The 20,933-nt window shown below is 41.2% G+C and overlaps 2 protein-coding genes across 3 annotated transcripts; one reads left to right on the top strand and one right to left on the bottom strand.

Annotated features, from left to right (window-relative positions):
- Positions 1-423: 423 nt before the first annotated feature.
- On the top strand, positions 424-5,471 carry LOC104039600 (myeloid protein 1). Its single transcript, XM_009506376.2, has 7 exons — positions 424-611; positions 1,107-1,257; positions 2,111-2,262; positions 2,789-2,959; positions 3,720-3,834; positions 4,404-4,555; positions 4,986-5,471. The coding sequence occupies exons 1-7, from the start codon at positions 566-568 to the stop codon at positions 5,174-5,176; spliced, it is 978 nt and encodes a 325-aa protein (XP_009504671.1). The 5' UTR covers positions 424-565; the 3' UTR covers positions 5,177-5,471.
- Positions 5,472-7,279: 1,808 nt separating this feature from the next.
- LOC104040704 (F-box/LRR-repeat protein 21) lies at positions 7,280-20,609 on the bottom strand. 2 transcript variants are annotated; one of them, XM_064458354.1, is made up of 7 exons: positions 20,474-20,609; positions 16,783-16,878; positions 15,210-15,350; positions 12,806-13,255; positions 11,446-11,568; positions 10,564-10,735; positions 7,280-9,213 (listed from the first exon to the last, which is right to left on the bottom strand). In XM_064458354.1, the coding sequence occupies exons 4-7, from the start codon at positions 13,178-13,180 to the stop codon at positions 8,570-8,572; spliced, it is 1,314 nt and encodes a 437-aa protein (XP_064314424.1). In that variant the 5' UTR covers positions 13,181-13,255; positions 15,210-15,350; positions 16,783-16,878; positions 20,474-20,609; the 3' UTR covers positions 7,280-8,569. The 2 variants fall into 2 exon arrangements, with proteins under 2 accessions (XP_064314424.1, XP_064314425.1); XM_064458355.1 differs by lacking the exon at positions 20,474-20,609 and adding an exon at positions 20,152-20,335.
- Between the last annotated feature and the right edge of the window lie 324 nt (positions 20,610-20,933).

Raw genomic sequence — 20,933 nt, 5'->3', positions numbered from 1 at the left:
TGCATTTCTTAGCCTAAGTGAATACTCATGCTACACGAAACATTACACCTTCATGTGTTCTCTGTCACCCTGTGAGAAAGCTCCAATGGGCACGTACACCTGGGGAGGAGGTACCGGAATGAGCAGCGACGGACAAGCTGGTTACATCCACCGCAGAGTTTTGCCCATCTCTTTCCTCCAACTCAATCCTCTGCACCGTATTCTTGGTTTCTACCATTTTTGGCCTAAGTGTGCCCTTGCTTCGGGAGGGGGAAGAAAAGGTGTTAAGAAACGGTTCAACCAGAGCTTCCTGAAATGTGGGATTGTTCATTTCCATCTGTTACTATGTGCTAAGAGACCAATTATTTTATCCATCTTTCCCAATCAGCTCTAACAACTGTTAAGAGTTTGTAGACATCCTCAGTGCCTAATATGGCAACACCATTGGCCCGGAGGTGTACTACTTTGCTCAAGACTGATTGGCCAAGACAACAGACTTGGGCTTTCAAAAACATATAAATACCCCAGGCAGCTACTGCTCAACGTCTTTGATTTGATCAAAGAACACCGGAGAAACAGCCACAAAATGCCGGCTCTCAGTCTGGTCGCTCTGGTCAGCTTGGTGTCCACTGGTGAGTTAAGGTTGCTATACCGCAGTTGGTCTTGACTGGTTTTAGGCAGAACTAATGAACTATTGAAATTCGCTCAAAGATAAATGATGCTAATTTTTTTCAATCTAGCTTTACCAAGAACTATGGTAACGGGAAGTTATGACTATTACAAAATATGGAATTAGGTGTGCATTTAGAGTCCTATATTAAAGTGTTTAGAGGTTTCATGGAGAAAGTGGAAGTAGCTTGACTTCTTTCACAAAAAAAATATTTAAAATATTTATCTATAGCTTTGCTTTGTTTTTAGCGTAAGTACCTTAAAATAAGACGTCAAGAAAAAGGGATCAAACCTATATAGCAGGTTGCACAATAGTCTTTTACCGTTTCTGAAATTATAAACTCCCATGAGATCACGTCTGCCGCTTTAAACACCCTATTTTGCACCATAACCCTTTCTGTGATGCTGTACTAGGAACACGGTTGAATTGTCCCTATTTTCTTCTTTTGCACATGAAGTTTTTGCCGAGCAGTTGGACGCATACCCGCCCCAAGGACAAGGACGACAACAACAACAACACAAACACTGGGCACAGATCTGCAGCGGGAATCCCACCAACAAAATCCGGGGCTGCGATAGATACGGCTGTGGCTATTTCGGCGCGGACAGGTACCGCAGGGGCATCGGGAGTCTGGAGCTGTGGGGCGCGGCGTTGCTTTCCTAAATGAAATGTCAACCCGAGCTGGCGCTTAGAATTCTGCAAGACTCTTGTCCGCGGGACCTCCTCCTCATTTTGGGGACATTGCTCGGCAATCCCGCAGACGTGCAGTAGTACCGCTGCTACTAAGTGGTGCATGGGTGAAGATGCAAGACCATTGCACAAATTAGCAGCCAGAGTAAAGGAAATGGAAAGTATTTTAAGGATTGGTGTCATTTATTCTTGTTGCTTATAGAGCAGATATTTAACTAACATTCAGCAACAGCTTACAGGGAACCAGGTAGATTAATTTACACAAGCTAAAGTCTGTCAGAACCGTTGTCTTTAAGTAGGCTCCTCATAACAAAGCAGGTTGTATTTCCCTAAAAAATGCTTTTATATATAGAATCACTCCTGCCTTCCCTGCATTTTCTTGTCGTCTCCTCTCCTCAGGCTCTATAAAAAGTGTCCATCCCATCATGCAACTCCCAGATTTCTAAATGAGAAAATGCCAAACACAAGATTCTATTCTATACCGGCACAGATGTATTTTGGGGTAGAACAGGGGTAGTTGTCTATAACAGCTTGAAATATCCCATTAACTTGGGAAAATGAAAAATGTGCTTACAATTTAAAAGCCCAGCCCCCTTTAAAGAAAGTCAGAGTCATGTGAACGTTTTGCAATAATAAAAGATTTCTTTCCAATTTCATTGCAGATGCAAAGTTTTGTCAGACACGCTTCAGCTATCGTAGTGCCTTAACCGATCCATCTCTGCATCGTGTTAAGCCTTGCAGACTTCTCTAATTACGTATTTATGTTTTCAGGCACAGCGGTAAAGGAAAGCACACGGGCGTGGATGTCATCTGTGCCGATGGAGCGACAGTGTATGCTCCCTTCAGCGGCCAGCTCTCCGGACCCATTCGCTTCTTTCATAATGGAAATGCCATCGATGATGGAGTCCAAATCAGGGGATCAGGTGAGTAATAACAGCGAAAGCATTGCCAGGCAGGCACAAGTAGTCATTTCGTTTACCTGAGTATGGTTTCTTCAATTCAAGCCAAGTGTTGATTAATCTTACACTCTCTCTAGCTCCTACACTGAAGCACAACTAGACTGCTGCTAAGAAATACCGGCAATCAGCACCAGCAGGATGTAGTCCTGTCCTCTTCCTATGCTTTTCTTGAAGAGAAGGGAAGAGGGGAGTTGAAAACCAGGTAGCAGGAAAACAACAACCCCAAATAAAAACCACAAACCAGTAAAAAAGTAGCAGAAATGTGCCCTTGGTTTTGCTGAGAGGATGTTTTCCTGCCCCTATTTTCTAACTTCCTCTTTTCCATAACAATCTAAGTAATTTTGATTTCAGGATTGCTGCTACCTTGACTACATTTCTGCTTCATCATTACAGTCTCCAGTAAGAGGCTAGCACAGAAAGTTTCTTGCTCACCCCAAGGACCGATGCAGCTGATGTTTCCTGACCTCGCTTCCTCTCCCGTCTCTTCCAGGTTACTGTGTAAAGCTCGTCTGTATTCACCCCATCAGATACCACGGCCAAATCTACAGAGGGCAACAACTTGGGAGAATGCTGCCAATGCAAAGAGTATTTCCTGGCATTATCTCTCACATCCACGTTGAGAACTGCGACCACTCTGATCCTACTCAAGTCCTTACGCCTGGTAAAAAAATAAACGACAGCACACCCCCTGCTCCCTGAATAAGTAGCATAATGAATGAAAATTAAGTTATTAATTCATTTTGAATAAGGATATCATCAAATAGCAATAGTCCGCTCTTAGATTCTCTCTGACAGCGACATTTGAAAGGAAGAAAATATGCGTTTTAATTACAGCATAGCAGGACTGTAGAGTGTTAGAGGATGGAGGGTTTATCAGCTTATCAAGTTGTATTTCTTGCCCCCCCATGACACAGCAGCATCAGGTCTCAGCAATAAAGCGAGTCAGATGCTTCTTCTGTTTGTACCCTTTTAACTACTTGCAGTATTTTCAGTATTGGTCTCAGCAGACTGTAGGATGAACCTTTGTAAATACAAATACTACACTGGTAATGGAGAAGAGGGCTTGAGGAGTCCAGTCCCATCAGCCTGGGCATAGAATAAGAAACCAAACTGAGCCTTTTCCTGGCCCTCAGATTACCCTCTAGAAACCATAACACTTTTTTTAGTTTTTGTCTTCAAAACATGCTCCTTATGTGAGATAACCCTAATCTAGAAACACTACAATCCAAGTCTTGAGTGTACATTCTATTTACATTTCCTAAAAAATGACAAATTTTGTGGAGGAAACATCCAACCACATGCGTGGGATGTAATTCCAGTACGTTCCTACCTAAAATTAAAACCTAGTACTTACAAACATCCAACACCTAAAGCAGGCCCTAAAGGTAAACTTCCATGTGCTGTGTTTCTGTATTTCGAAGTTGTTCCACCATTCCCCCAACAAGACACACGCTGGGCAACGCTGTGCTCTGGGAATCCTACAAACGAGATAAGAGGCTGTGATAACTACGGCTGCGGATACTACGGAGCTCCAAGGTACTACAAGTGGAACACGGGGGGTTTGTTGCTGCTACACTGAAATAGAGTTGAAGTCTGTTTAAGTCACTTAAGAATTACAGCTTTGAAGGTGTACGTTGGACATGAGGTGATGTTTTCACTACAGGGGTAATGAATGCAGCACTAGAACAGGTTGCTCACATTGTTCATAAACTGCAGGCTTGGAGGTTTTTATGACTCAGGCTAAGCCATGCCAGACCTGACCTGGTGTTTGGAACAGCCTTAAGTGGAAGGTTGGACTTGATGTCCTCCACAGGTACTTGCCAACCAGCATTTCTGTGACTCTACAGTTCTAGTTGAAGGCTTGGAAGAAAAGCTTTTTTTTTCCCTCTCCAATTTGCAAACGTGCAACTCTAACAGATCACCAGCCCTGCATGGCATTACATCATCTACCCCAAAAAGCTTTTAGAGTCTTCAGCCAGCCAACTATGTCAACACTGTCTCAGAACAACCAACCCATTTCCAGATCTTGTAGCATGATAACTGAGCTGTCTCTATATAATGTTAGGCCTGACGAGACTTTTCTCTGATTACGTATTTGTTTTCAGACAAAAGGGTAAAGGGAAGCACACGGGAGTAGATGTCATCTGTACTGATGGAGCCACCGTGTACGCTCCCTTTTCTGGAGAGCTTTCTGGACCCATTAAATTCTTCCACAACGGAAATGCCATTGATGATGGAGTCCAAATCAGAGGATCAGGTGAACAGCTATTTTCATTTAATACATCTTTGTCTTGAGGTCATATAAGGATGTATTACCTTGCAGCTAGCCAAGTAGTAAAGCAGATACATGTTTTGAAACACTGCAGCTTCTATCCTTTTACATGCAGAACTTTTTGGTCCTATGTTATAATGCAAATGATTGATTCCGTAGAATGTCTTCCAGCTCTTCTCTTTACTAAAGCAGGCAGGGAGAAGGCGGGAATTCCTCCCATCTTCCCTCTTCCAACAACCCCAACCACTATGATTTTTTTATGGCCTCAATGTCTTTGCTATGTTGGTATTTTCATTATTGCGATCTCAGTGGAAAGGACAAGAGAGGAATGTTAATATTTCCGAAACAGAGTTAGTACAGAAGAACAAATGCTTCATGAGACATCTGATGTTTTCCCTCCTCTTGTTTTCACCAGGCTTCTGTGTAAAACTACTCTGCATCCACCCCATCCGATACCAAGGTAGAGTTTCTAAGGGACAAATCCTTGGGAAAATGTTGCCAATGCAAAGAGTATTTCCTGGGATCACGTCTCATATTCACGTTGAGAACTGCGATCGCTCAGATCCTACCAGCAATCTCGAACGGGGGAAAGGGAAGAGGGTGTGAAATGGAAATACAGTAAATTTCAAATAAACTCATCTCAGCATCCAAAAATTGTTTCTTCTTATCATGTGGACAGCCTATCTCAGGGAAGGAAGGAAAAAAAATGCATTTTACAGAATTAAAAAAGTTATGCAATATGCACACCAACAGTTTAGCTTGCTACTGATGCAATACTTCGGGCCTTACATAATATTGCAAGGTGCTAACGTTAATACACACCAGGTACTGGTTAGGTACTAGTTTTTAAGTACCTGTAATTACTGTGAACATTCTACCTTAGGCTAATTTGCAAAATTTATGCACCTTGGCAAACAATACTATTTTTATTTTGAAGACACCTGACCTGAGCAAAAGTAGAAGGAAGTTTACTGAAACAGTCACAAGGCATAAAAGACGCTGTCTGGAGTTGTCACGCCAGAACAACCAGCGTCTCTACGGGGTGGCAAAAGGGACTCCACACGAGGAGAAAAAGATCTGAGATTTTGTTGGAATTTGCATTTACAAGAGAATTGGGAAATTCGCAGTGACTAATTATAAAGCTTTCTCAAGGAGTCTGAAAAAGTCAGCAAGCATGACAACTAGCTCACCCCCTCATGTGGCAGAAAAGGTGCATTACTGTCAGCTTCTCGCTGTAACCTGGACTTTCTAGTGACCCTACATATCTCCTTAGCACATCAGGCGTAAATTCTCTACTTTGCGGGTTTTAGTTACTCTAAAAAACTGTATCATTGCACTGTACTCTTTAGAGATGGGGTTTTAGAAAACCTTTGCAGCGCAGCAAAACTAGGAAAAGCCAGTAAAACAGACAAAGCTTTCCTGAGCTCAGACAAGGCACAGATCTGAAGTACAGGCTACTCAAGGGAGAGCAGGAAGCAAAGGCAGCAGGAAGCTATCTACGGGGTCTTGCCAAGTGCAATACCACCACGGCAGTCGTTCTGGATGACCTACTAGAGAAGGAACATAAGACTACTGCTGTTTTACACAGGGCAGTGTTTTGCCACTCCTCCCCAAAGCACAACCGCGTACCTTAGCACCAGCACATGACACAAACTATAAAACTTAAACACTAGCATGTTAGAAGTTACCTTTCAGTTAAAATCAGCTTCCCACACTACCAGTGAACAATCGGTGTTTCACATTGAGACCGATGTATCAGCTTTGTTGGCATTTAGTTATAAACTCAGGTATCAATTGGTCTTACTTGGTAGGATCAGTTAGCAGAGCAAATGCACAAAAGAATCATTGCATCAACATTCCCCACATTAATAAATGCAGGCCCATTCTTCTAGACGCTTGGAGCTGGAGCAAGCTAACATTCATGGCTTCACAGAAAAGCTGCGTTAGGAAAAGGGACAGAGGAAGGGATAAGAGCCACAGAAGCGTTTTAACAGCTTCCTCCTGAACTATATTTCTGTATGCAGCCCTAGTGTTTGGTACTTCATTAATGGCGTTACGTGAAGGACTCCAGGACTTACCAACCGTCTACAAGATTTGTCCACATCCCGTTTTACAGTTTCAGCACATCAAAAACCCTCAACTTTGAGGCGTGAACATGAAACGACAATGACTAACTCAATATAATCCAGGAGTTTAACATTCTACTGCCTCTCCCCAGGTTCGTCTAACAGGACAGAACCCTGCCTAACAGGAGGACGTGGTGCAACAGATGGTTAAGAGTCTAATATCAGTGCACGTATTATATCACTTTATTATGTTTACATTCAAAGCAAACCACAGATCTTAAACCAAATACTGTTTAGATATATTTCAGTCTTCTGCTTAAAAGGCAATTATCATCCCCCTGATTATGGAAGCGAGCGCTTGGCTAACAGGTGCTAGTAGCCAGACTCAGGTGCTCCTTAACTGTGCAACAGGCAGTAAAGCATTACCCATTCAGACAGGCATTATATGTTACCTTAAGTCCCTTAGCTTGCAACTGGGAACAAGTCTGTCCAAGATAACGGTGGTTTAACCATTTAGCTGTTATGCTGGCAGTAAAGAAGTGTAAGTGTAGAAGAAACTGACATTTTATCTGGGAGACAAATGCTACCAGCAAATCAGATCTAGACTTCTCATTATAAACAGGAAGATAGAACAACTACAGCGTGAAAATAATTACAGCAAAATTTGTATTTGATGCATTTCAGTTTACAGTGTGCAAAACATCAACATAAAAATACATATTCTAATTCACATCGACTCACCATTCCCTTCCCCTTTAAAGAAAACAAAGAAAATAAAATCTGCTTCCTCAAAAACCTCAAAAATTAATAACAAGTATTAAACAGTCCCGAATTAAAAATTTCAGGATCACCTCCAGCAATCCTTACTCTAGAAATCAGGGCTTACAGCACAGCTGTGCAAGATACAGGCAAGATTACTACAGGCCATTTTGGCCTCTAACAGGCAAATACTTTTTTTTTTTTAGTGCTCTAAACCCTTGATTCCAGAGAGAAAGTGATCGAAGACAACTGTATTCCATCTGGTCCTTCCTTCTCACTAGCCACATTTACAAGATCCTTCTTATCTCTCCATAATAAAAGCATGGAACAGCATTCAGGTATCAACCTCTGTAATCAAAGACTTGAACTCTCTCAAACCCAGGAACTATTCCCTATACTCTGGCAGATTCCAAAGTGCTTTGTCATTCACCCAAGAAATCAATCTAGATCCAAACTTTTACATTTATTAAAAGGTCACTTCCCCACCCATTTAATGCATAAGACAGAAAAACAACATACTGTACAATGCAGTCTATACAGTTTAGCTAATCTGACAAAATTCAAGTGCAATATAAAACTGGAATTTTTTTGTATGTGTAAGCTTATTTACCAGAACATTTTAATATACTGGCTTAAGTTTAAGACAGATTATATTTGAGTAACCTGGGCCAGTGCATGTATATTAATGTACAAGCTTTTACATTTATAACATGAATATTTTGAAAAAATAGCTGCATAAAACATCATGACACATAACACAGTTCTCCTGAACTCCCAGTCATATCCAGCTTCCCATAAAGTTAGATTTGCTAAAAGGAAAAAGTTTCTCTAGTCCTCTTCTGACTACATCAGAAAGACTGAAGAAAGACATGAAAAAAAGAAGTCTTTAATACAAATGGAGCATTCAAACTGAAGCTCAGAGAAGCCAAAGTTCACTGAAGTTTGAAGCACCTGTAAACCAGACATACTTTCAGAAGTGTTAAGTACACTTAATCTATTTTCTATTTCAATATACCATTAACATTCTAGAATGTTTTGCTGTTATTCTACCAGAGGTTCTCAAGGTAGAAAAACTCAAATCTGGAAATAAGTTTCCATATTTCATTTTTAAATTCTTTATTTGCATAGAAAGCAACACCCTGATTCTACCGTTTTATCCATGAATATAGAGAATTTACCACGTTGGCATCATATCGGGAAACCATATTCTTCCAAGGTGTTTGGAGACTTCCAAATGAAGTCGATCTAAGCTATAATCGTTATCTGGAATCAGCACCTCCTCCATTATAGAAAGCTGGGTAAGCCTGCCTCCACACATCTTTACAAATTCAATAAAACCTCTGCAAGTTACTTCACATTCACCAAGTCCCATCGCTGTTAAGTTCTTACAGCGCTCCGCGATCCGAATAAGTTCGTCATCCAAAGGCTGAAGTCCATTAGCACACACAACCAACTCAATTAACCTCGGGCAATTCATGCCAATACGACCTAACATTGCTTTGCTTACTGCACGACCGAAGTAAAGGTGTGTAACAGGGGTTTCCTCTCTGAAGAAAGCATCAAATTCTTCTTCATATAAGAAGAAATACATCACAATGTTGACTTTGGGGGAGTGTTTAACAAGAGCATCCCAGCTTTGCTTTTTAATAGTGTGAAATTCAACTTGTCCGGGATTTTCACTCACAACATCTATGCGAAGGTGTTCAAGATCAACATGTTTTTCACTTGAAAGAGCCAGCAGTAGTTCATCACTTAATATGTAATAGTTCAAAGCCAGCTCCTTAAGTCCATGACACTGGTCAGCCACACAAAGAATTCCTGAGGAACAAATAAACATTACTCTGTAAAATGAAAGTGAATATAAGCGCAGTTTTTGCTGTAAAGCTCAAGCAAGTACTAATTCTACTGGTTTGAGTATTCATGCCTATATAAAAAAAAAAACACAAACAAGAAATGCGATAAAGTCTTAGATATTCATATCCTTTTATGGGGTTTTGGCTATAAACACTTATCAGTAAAAGAAGGTCTAACTAGTCACGTTCATCTTGGATCTGCAGGTTTTTCTTCCTCTTTGCCCTTCCCTGTGCAGAATTTCCTCAGCTTTCAAGAGGTAACTGAAATCAGGTAAGATCCAGCTGAAATTGTCTCTGATCCCCTCCCTAATACTCCCACCTTCAGCATTCATCAAAGCATTCTATTTAAAAGACCACCAGCAGCCTAGCTTAAGAGCTATGCTAAAACAGACGTTCCCTGAATTAAGACCTAAACAACATAACTGCTCTTAATCTGTTGGAATACAAAGTACACAGATTAAATCACCTTTTGTAGACTCTGGATAAGAATATATGAAAGAGACCAGACCAGGATTCCCTTTCCCTAGCACCAGGGTTTCAGGAGAAAGGTAAGTGAGAAGGGACCCGAAAGCCCTTTGAACTTTTTCTGGCAAGCCTGTATTTTGGAGGGGGTGAGCCCTTCACCAACCGAGGCTAAAATGAGGAAGTTCACACTACCAGACCTAGACACAGGAGGGCACTACAGAAACTGAAAGACTCTCCGCCTTACGCTACCAGTTTGCACAATTCGTGCACACTCACGTTTTTTTTTTTTAATGTAACTTTGAAGTATTAACACTTTTGCTCAGCAAGTTAAACTCACAGCACCTTTGAAATGTTAGGACAACTGCTTTGATCTCCTTTATCCCACCAGCCAGTAGTTGGGGATCTTGCATGCATGTTCCCACAGAACGCCTGTTAGTTAAGTTTACAGAGTTGCACACATTGGTTACCCTTGCACAGAACTGGCGATGAACATCGAGTCCTTGGAACATGTGTAAGAGGCTTGCACTAATTTGAGGCTTCTCCTCCTCAAGACCTATCACCAGAGGTACTGAAACAGCTGAGAAGAATGTAAAAAGCATCCCCAGGACTCTAAAAGACGCAGTCAAGCAAGGAGCACCTCCGCCTTCATTAATCCAACTCTTTCAGTAACACAAAGACATCATTCTTCTTCCCCCTCCAACTGTCCAAAGTCAAGACTAGTTCAATAAAAGGCCTCTGCTAAGAGGCTCAGAAGAGCACTAAAAACGTTTATAACTTGTTTCAAACTAAGTCTTGTCTATTGTTTTATGATAGTTTACTACTGCATTTTTCATAGATATTCACTACTCACCAGCAGGTGATACATGAGGACAGCTGCTCATTTTTAGCAGTTTCAGAGTATCACTATTGTTAGCAACAAGAACCTTCAAGGAAGGATCATCAAGTGGCGTGTCATCTATCTTGATTGACGATAATGACTTGGAGTTTACAAAAACTACTGTCAGTGCTGAAGCAAAATGAGCCTGTTTGGAGAAATTGAAGGAGGGGGAAAAAAATCTTATGAGAAGATAGGCAAAACTTCAGCACCTAAACCGCAGCTTTTGCATGCACAGGAAGTACAAAAATAATCAATTCTCAGGCATCCCCTTTCTGGTGTAAAAAAGAAAGGCTTATTTGAACATGAACACAGAAAATCTGTGTTTAAAAATATGCTGCTGCATGGGACAAAAATTAACTTTACGCTCAGTAGTTAACTCACCCACTCAGATTTGTCTTTTAACTGTAATAAAACAGGGATAAATGGACATAGTGATCAGCCTGAAATATCTAGAATTTATCTGCAGAAAAAAGAAAATGGCATTTATTTTACTTTCCAGGAAATAACTCTGCTGTGACTTAGAGGCAAAGGAAAAAAACAATCTCCCAAATATTTCAACAATACATTGCAACAGCTGATCATGGTATCTTTTAATCCAGAAATGAGGCAACTTAATCCTTCTAAATGATTCCCCATCTCTACACCACAAACTGTCAGCACTATTAAATTCAATGACTGGAATCAACGTTCAACTATTTTCCCAACACTAATGGATGCCACAAACTAAAGAAGATACGCCAACAAATACAGACTGTTCCATAAAAATTACCATCAACTGAATAACAACACAATAAGAAGGCTAAAGTGGTTTAAGAGTTAATTAAGTCACTCTAGCTACAGTTCATAGAACATTACCTTAGAGACATTCATGAAGCTTGGTTTTGCTGTAGAAATCAAACCCAGCGTCTTGATAGAACAGTTCACCAACTGAGAAAGGATGTCACAGGCTGCTTCTGCTGACTCAGTACTACTGTCAACCTATAAAAGCAATTAAAACTCATGAAGCCATTCTTATTTAGAAAACAGCATCATGGATACCCGGGACTACAAGGTCCACATCCGCTTTGCTGTACTGCACTTACCATAAGGAAAACACGTAACATTAATTAGAAATTTCAAGACAAGAAACGAGTTCAGGAAAATTACTATTAAAAAAAAATTTCCTGAGTATGACTGCTGGGTATTTCCAATATGAACAGGGAGCTTAAACCTGAGACTTGTTTTCAAGTAACCTCATGCCTTCCTGAACACCTGTAATTAGTATTGGTGTTATGATAGACAGTGGTATGTACGCGTCCTTTTTTAAACGCCAATTCTAAACTTTTAGAGCAGAAAAAAAGCCTTGATGAAGCCTAGATATACTCCAGCAAGCTAACCCGTTTTACCTGCAGGGATAATACCTTTGTATCTTGAGTAATGAACCGATGCTCAACTCGTCTCTAAGCCTGATGACTAACTTTGGACAAATCACCATTTCACCTCACCCAAGATGATAAAAGAACAGCTGAAAAAGCATAAAAGTTGCATGAAGACATTATAATGCCAACTCAGTATAATCAGTTATATGAAGCACAGAAGTTAGATATTTAATAACTGATTTTCCATGAACTGCTGTGCAGCCAAATCACAATATCCCCACATGCAGACCTGCTACCAGTGCCAAGAAGCTTCTGATTTTCATCCTAGCTTTAATATCAAGACTTTCTTCTGCTTTTCCTTCACAGCTTAGAACTATGACATGCTCTAAGGAGAAGCATCTGTCAAAATGGAACAAAGCACCTGTAATTCCAACTATGATCTTCTCAGATAAACAGAATAAGCTGCATCGAGTATTCAAATGAAAGAAGCTCGCATTTACGCAATCCTGAGACTACAAGCATAGCCCTCATTTAAACCGAGTTAACACACAACAATCTGCCGAGTACTCAGATCACCACTAACACTGATTCACAGAAATGACATATTCTGCATATTCTGAAAACTTATCATTCAATCTTCAGCACTGTGTGATGTAATGTTTGCTCTTTCATTACTTTGTAGAGCATAGAAATCGGAAGGAGATAGCGTGCACGCACGGAAATAAATTCTTGCAGGAGTTGCATATTTAAGCATAAAGACATCCCAGGTACAACACTTGAGCCAACCGACACAGAGAAGCTGCATACATTATGCACTGTAACGTGACAAAACAAGCCTCCATTCATCCAAGACTTACCTTGAAGCTGACGTACTGCAGATGATCAGCATGTCTCTTGATAATCTGCTGAATAAGATCAGGATGTGTAGACTTTAAGTAAGAAGTAGCTGGCTGGCTAAGTTCAAATTCAAATCTCCTCCAGAGATCTGGGATGTGAAAAATTTCATTCCATCTTCGACAAACAGAAGATGCCCTGGCTCGATCTACTAAAGGTAGAAACTGAAAAATACGCAGAATAACGTGGTGCGGAAGGTTTCCCCAGTCCACTGAGGCGTGCAAGTCAGATTCACCAAACACTGAGCCATATGAACAAGTTTTCTGTTTTTTGCTTTTCTGTGATGTTTGAGGGGCTTCATCATCAACCACAACTTTCTGCCTAGTTCTCTTCATCATGAAAGTTTCGGGTACTGGCACGATCCGATGTATTCAAACTGCAGATTCCTGAAAGGTCTCACGTACAGTAGGTTTCTAGAAAAATACAGAAGATTAGGGGAGGAAGGGAGAGAAGGCAGTGAACACACAGTAAGAGATAACAAGTTAGTAAAGTTTAAATATAGCTTGTTACTGTGAAAAAAGGTATGTCCATAAGTAACTATCCAGTGCAGAGACATTAGCAAGGACCTTCTTTCGACTCCCTTTATTTTGTACAACTTGATTTGAATCTAGAGAACTTAAGTTTGTTAATTTACCAAGGGCAGTTTCATGTGCTAGTACCTCATAGTATATAAAGCACTCTGTAGGAAAAAGAAATATTTAACAGCAATTTAGTTTAGCAAATTGTGTATGTTTAAGTTTAAACTCAGAAACTACAGAATCTCCTCACAATTTCTAGAAGAATTTTATCAACTACAGAACCCAATTCATAAACTCTTTGTTTAAATCCTGATGAACTTGGAACAGATGCATTCAGAAGAATCACACTCAAAAGTTTTACCCACCTCTCCAACTCAACCAACTATTTGGTATTTTACAACTTATAAAACCTGACGTCTATGGCTTGATGAGGTGTCTGACATGCAAGTGTAACCCCACTTTTATGAGAAAAAAAAAAGCATGTGCATTCTTTGACAAGCGGGAAAGAACAGCCTAGCCAATTAATCAAGAGCTGTTCGTATGACCTGCTTCACTACTGTTTGTCCTCCTGACAGATTGGCTCAACCACCATGCAGTTTATTCTAGCAGTCTTCAGAAACCTTCACTCAGTCTCTTTGAAGTCCCATTTATGATAGTGGTAGGTGTTACGTGCAGAAGGATAAGCTAGTAACACTCTTCAAATCATATTTAATAAGCAAAGTTTTTCTTCCTTGAGGAGACACATGCCCTGCATTAACAAGCAAAGGCCGCAAGTGAAAGGGAATGAAGAACGATATGCTCCATAACCCAGCAGTATTTCTAAACAATACCCTAGTGTTACTAATGTAGTGAAGACGCAAGCTCAGCGTGAGTAAACATTTTTGCTGCTAGAGCATTTTATCAAATCGTCATCTACACAATCATGTTTTATGACTTTTGAGCACTTTAAGTGACACAATGAATGGGCATCCCAAAGCATTATGTGTGGATGTAGTAATTAACCATTACATAACTCACTCTCCCAGTTGCTCATACCCTTGCTAAATTTAGCTTGAGTCAAATACGTGCTTTTTTTCCTTCCTCTCTCCTTGGGAGGAAGCAAATTTAGCTTTCGTGGGGAACAAATCTGTGGGAAACAAATTTAGCTGTTTCCTAAAACTGAAGTCCAGAACAAAAAACGGAGTTAAACAAATGCTGTTGTCTAAGAAGCTTCTCTGTGCTTTTACTCTTCCCATGCAAATCTGCATCATCTTGGTAAAATTCAAATTTCTTAAAAAAAATAAAATAAAATGGGAATTTTCACTTTCTTATTTGAAACTTATTTGAGCTTCATGGGTGCTGCTTTGGCTGTCACAAAGAAGTTTACATTTTGGCACCTAAGAACTACCAGCAAGGCCACCATCCCCCTAAACCACAGGCCAGGCTACAGACCAGATGCAGCACATCCAGGCCAGATGCATGAAGAGGTGTGACCAGGTCCGCACAGCATACCTAGCATCTGTGCTCCTGCTGATGGAACGTGGCTAACTTGTTCTTGCTGCTACATCCCTTTAAAACTCATAACTCTAGAATTTCTATTTTTAGTATTTAGCACTTTGAATCTAGCAAAATTACATTATAGTACTCACTGTGGAACGCAAAGCCAGGAAAAGGTTCCATTGGGTATATATCACAAAGTTTTTACCAAATATGAAGCCCTAATATTTACTGTGAAAATGAGAAATGCTTATTTTGTTCTGAATACTTAACCTATGAAGAGCATATATTCTAAACCACAACTTAACTAAATTATAGTTCCATGTGATATAATCCAGGTAGCATTCACTGAGAGGCTTACATGTGCACATACCTCCAAAGAATGTGGAAGTTCCTGTCAAGTTACCAGCACCTTTCTGGTATCTGAACATCCATCCCACTGCTGAGTCATCCTGTATGCGCACATGGATTCCTTAACCAGAAGGCAGGGACCGGTCCCAGAAGATGAACTGACCTGTGAAGCCACCGACCAAAGCAAAACTGTTCTGCAGCGTCTGGGAGACCCACTGGAGGGCCTAAACTCAGTTTTGGAACAACAACAGAGATGAACAGCATGCTCTGCACAGAGGGGCAGACGTGGAAGTAGAACAACCGAACGCTTCAAGTAAATTAGTTTTACCAAACGTTACCTGAAAACTATCATTTAACTAATGGGAAGGTGTAATTGTAGGCAGAAATCTAGTTTTTGCATTTTCTATGATTTTAGTCACATCAGTACTCTTACGCAACACAGATACACCCCTGGATTCTTGAATATTACTTAAAGAAATTACAAACCTGGATAAGAAACATTCAATTTTTTCACCTTACTGTATACCAAAAACACATGAAACCAAATAATTATACTTAAAGATATGACTTCTAATATTTTAAAATTTAACAACTCTCGGTTTTAAATGTTACTCACTTTTACTCCAAAAGATGCTTACTGCCTTACGATAACCTGAACAGTAATCACACTATTTTGGCTAATTAAACTCTATCTGGAAAAAAAGATTATGTATGAATATGTCCCATGTACGAGCACAAATACATCTACCCTTTGTCTTAGTGTGAAAGACTCTCTTGGTCTGCTCTTAAGCAAGTATACCCAAACCCTCCAGATTCAGTTAATCATTTTACATTACTTCAACATGGTTTAATGGAATGCTATAGGAACAGCAACACAAATCTAAATCATGACAGGTTTGAAATGAAAAAGTACATTTAAAAACTGAACATGTTCGCAAAGTCTTGCGTTTGACCAGTAGTAACATCTTTAGAAACCTAACACTGAACTTTTTTATTTTTCTTTAAAAGATGGGAGACATGAGGTTTTACATTCTCCCAGGTCCTGTCATCACCTTTTAAAAAACTACCCAGTTAATAAACTTTATAACTATATAGCTGATAACACAGATGTAGTACAGGTGTTAATTATGGATACCACACAAGAAGCTGCCCCTGTGTCCTAAGCAAAATTAAACTCAAGTACTGAAATCTGTGCGAGTAATGCTGCTGCTCAGCTCACACATCAGAAAATTTAAGAGCTGCAGAGTTACGTTTGTCTATAAATTAGAAAGTTGATACAAATTAGTAACTCTATTCTTAGGTGGCCTCTGAAAAGGTTTGTAATTCATGGTGGCCTTGTATTGCACACCATCTACAAGTATTACATGTTCCTCTGTCAAGTGAGCAGACTGTCCCTTGGCTACCTGTGCATGGCACATAAAATCCACTTCCAGAAGTGCTGTCAGATTCTAACCCATAGAAGATAGGTTTATAATGACACATGTAAACAGAACACAGAAATAATGTTATGACTGAGAGCACGAAACAATTTAAAGATTCAACACAGAAGTCTATTAAGTCCATAAACCACACATATTTCGAAGTGGCTTCCTTACCTGAAGAATGCTTCCAAGTTACAATAGGCAATAAATGGATGAACTGAGGCAGCTGCAGCCATGGGGCACTCACAAGCATCTGTCTGCTTTCCCCTCCTGTCCAGATAAAAGCCACAAAAACCTTGATTAGTTAAAAAAAAATCCTTGTATTACATCCCATGCAAAAATTATAGGAAAATACATAGACACCAATTTAGACATTTTCTTGCTCTATCGAATGAGCTCAAGGGCATCATCTTAACACAAGGTAGCTTATCCCACATTGCAAATACTGTGTCATCGATAGAAACATGAGGTCAGATTAAGTATAAAACTGATGGGAAACAAATGTTGCAACTGCATTTACATTGCACTGGCAAACAGTACAATGTAAACAGTAAGTAATTCAATGTTTGCATTATTACCATTAGTAGTGAAGTTTAGTAAACAACACGGTCTATAACTACTGATGTAATCGGAGAGTCACAGAGAACAAAAAAAACCCAAGATGTTTCTTTCCTGCCTTTTTCCCTTCTTTGGCAAGACTGTCTATTGGCCCAGGGAGCTACTTAACAGAGGATCAAAACAGACACCACATGGCACAGCCTCCTACCACCAAACGTGCAGCAGCCTGAAGTCACCAACCCGGTACAGCCCTGGATACACAGTCACATGGCAAGGAGCAAGACAGGAGCCGCGCTCCAACAACAACAAACCACCCAGCTGCAGCCTCCTCCCTGCGAGCTCCCAGAGAGCAGATGGCAGCCTGTACAACATGGCAGGGGTACCACAAACTACCACATCAAGGGGCCTCAGATTAAAAGTCCCTTATCTGCTCTATCTCCCTTATTTTCTTTTAATGTTACATTACAGATAGGTTTGTGTTTCAGCGCTTTCCTTCACAAATAATCATGCTTTGCATGATTATTCTTTACCCCCGTGAATACCACTAAGTTTGCTTTTATAAAAGCACAGCAAATAACTGAAATCTTCCTCAAGATAAACTTTATATCCTTATCGGTGTGGGGGAGGTCTACCCTTCCACCTGTTCTAAACTCAGGATTTCAGCATTCTGCCCAACACTTCCCAGTGCGGCTGCAAGCAAAGTAATAGTAAAATGACATCTTAAAATTAAGAAAAGGATAGTAATATCCTTTTATAGTAAGAAATTTGTCAAATATATTTCTACTAATGTAGTCAATAAACACTAGTTACAACGTTCAGCAGGCTCCTGAATTTCACAAATATTTGAACTGGTTACCTATAAGAGCCAAATACTTCCTCTTAAGCACTGACTACCTTCCTGGTGAGAAGTGCTTCTCTGTCACAGACCTATCCTAGAATCCCTCAGTTCAAAAAGAAGTTTATACTTTTATGTTGCAAAGTTTAGATGCTATAGTAGAAGAAAAAGTGACTGAAAGTTCTTGTTAACAAAAAATCAGGTGTACAGTCTAATGATGCTTCCTGTAAGTGTCCGAGGCCACAAGAAACATCCAAAGCAGCTTAAACCATGTCAGCTCACCTAAGCAGAAATATTTATAATACAAAATAATTGGTTATGGAGATGCAATAAAACACAAGCTTTATTATGTAAACAACAGTGAATTGTTAGTCTAAGGTAGTTACCCAAATTATTATCAAAGATAAACAGCAGCAACACAGTTGCTGAAATGAAACACTTTGATGAGGTTTATCAAACCTATTCATATCCTCATTTGTGTAGAGCAAAGTATCAAATATTGGTGCACAAGCCTTTACAGCTGTTTTCCTCCATAAACTCTTTAACCTCAATGTCCTGTATTTTGCACAGCTGCATGTTATCCTACTCAAACAAACTCAAATCCATAAAAACCAACAGGGATCCAGAAAAATTCAAGTTAAATAACTGTTTCTGCAGCATATCCAGCTAACAGAACTGTAAACTTCTGCTAAAATTAAGACACTAAAATCTCTCCCATGACCTGGGGTCTCGGCAGGGGATTCTGAGAAGCAGCCAGCAGCAGCTCGGTTATGTTAGCAGCTGTTCGCTACTTCCCATGCTACAATATCAGTTAAAAAAAAAAAAACAAACAAACAAAAAAAACAAACAAAAAAACCCCCGAGGTTTTATTACTATAACCCCACATATCACAGATTTACACCACAAAGAAATAACTGCTTCCCCCTATGTGTAGATTCCCCTTTCAGGTCTCAACACCAGGACTCAGAAGGAATTAATAAAACAAAACACCATACAAATCAGGTTTGTAATAGAGACAGTAAAAAAAAAAAAAGAAAACCATCAAAACAAAACCAGCAGAAATTAAGTTCCTGAGAAATAAAAATAACTTTTTAAATAATTAAGCTTGGAAATTCACTGGGATAAAGCAGGCATCATGATAATTAAGTTGTAACTTTCTAAAACTTGAAAATTAATGTTTATAGATCTGTCTTTAACAGCTGACAATACTTGTCACATTAATCATACTGTCTTTAAGAAATTACAGTTCAGTGATAGTATCAAGGTCACCCACTCACAACATTGAGGAGTCTAGAGTCCGTCTTGGGAATGACAGCAGTAAATACCGTACACAGGAAAGGCAGCGTTGGAAAGCTGTTGCAGCTGCTAATGCAGCCTTAAATTCAATTGCTGAGTATGTTTCAAAACATAGATCAAAAATGTATTTTAAGCCTAAGTCTCAAAAGATCTATCCCTTCAGTGTGAGAAGCTCCAAGATTAAGCTTTTTCTTCATTTAGGACACAGCAATCTTTAATGAGTGGCATTTTTGCTTCTGAACAGGATTTTTTACTCAAAACTGAGCCTCTGAGCCTTTCTCTCAAGGGGCGTATCACATTTCTAATAAGTTTATGACAAAATCTCAGATACCTAAAAGTAACAGCATTCAGCTTAACATCATAAAGCTTGCATTAGTTTCAACTGAAGAAAAACAAACGCCTTGCTGCTTTCAGTGCTATTTTGGTGACAAAATTCAGCTATTCCTGTTCTACTGATGCACTATTTTTAGAAGAAAGCCACCCCCACTTGAACAGCTTTTAGACCATGAACAACACCCTTGTTTTACCAAATGACACATCCGAAGCTGCACAGCTCCTCAAGAGCTCTCTTGAGGGCCTACCCAAACATTACACGGCAGAAAACAAAACATTCTTTCTCCAGGTTTTCTAGAAGCGTTTCACGCGACTTTAACAAGCCATTTACTTCGGGAAAATCCCCCTTCTCCCCCGACGGCGGGCTCCCAAGGCGGCCCTCCAGCCCGGTGGGACGCCCACCCCGCCAGGCCCCTCTCCAGTTACCCCGCAGACAGGCAGGCGCCTGGCGGGAGGGCTCAAACCCCACGGCTGAGCACATCGAGCCCTTCCTGCGCACGGAGGTTTGGTGTTTGCTTCACCTGAACCCTCAGCCCAAGGCGGCTCCGAGCGAGCGCGGCCCGCGGCAGGGCAGCCCCTCTCCCGGAGGGGTCCCCCGCGCTCTCCTTGAGGGGAGGAAGCGCGGCCGGGGCCCTGACCCCCGCCGCGGGCCGCGGGTTTCCGGACGCCAGGGGGACGCGGGAGCCCTGCTGAGCTCAGGCCTCCTCACGGCTCAGGGAGAATTAAGGTCTCCCAGGCGCGCTCTGCGTCTGCCCACCCGGTCCCGCACCGCCCTCCCATCCCGTCCCGTCCCGCCACCGGGCACCCCGCGGCCTCTCCCCGCCCGGCCGCGCCGCCGCTCACCGCCGCCCCGGCGCGGCTCCCTGGCAGTGGCAGGGCCGAGGCCAGCCGCAGAGCAGCGGGAGGAGGCACCGCCGAGAGCCGCGCACCCTCCCGGCCCGCCGCGGGGCGGAGCCGGCCGCCGCCCCGCCGCCCAGCGCGCAGGCGCAGTGCGAGGGCCCGGCCCTGCGGGACGCGGCGGCGGCGGCACATGACGGCGGGCGCCATTTCGTGCCCGGGCGGGCCTCGCCCGGCGGCTGAAAGTCGCGTCTCCCAGTCATTTTCTGCCCTATTTTGCATCATTTCCTGACGTGAAGGAGCTGTAACCCCGTGTCATCCTTGCACTGCGGCAGTCCTGGGCTTTGGAAACTGCCCCATTGTCACCGAAATCGGGAATAAAACTCCTTAACACTAATAGAATATTAAGAAAGAGATGTTATTACGGTGCCAGATGCACGGGGGATAATTCCTCCTTGTGTGCATA

The sequence above is a fragment of the Phalacrocorax carbo genome, chromosome 8 (genome assembly GCF_963921805.1).
Source record: "Phalacrocorax carbo chromosome 8, bPhaCar2.1, whole genome shotgun sequence".
NCBI lineage: Eukaryota > Metazoa > Chordata > Aves > Suliformes > Phalacrocoracidae > Phalacrocorax > Phalacrocorax carbo.
The sequence above is the reverse complement of the archived record's forward strand: the minus strand, read 5'-3'. Positions and strand labels throughout refer to the sequence as shown.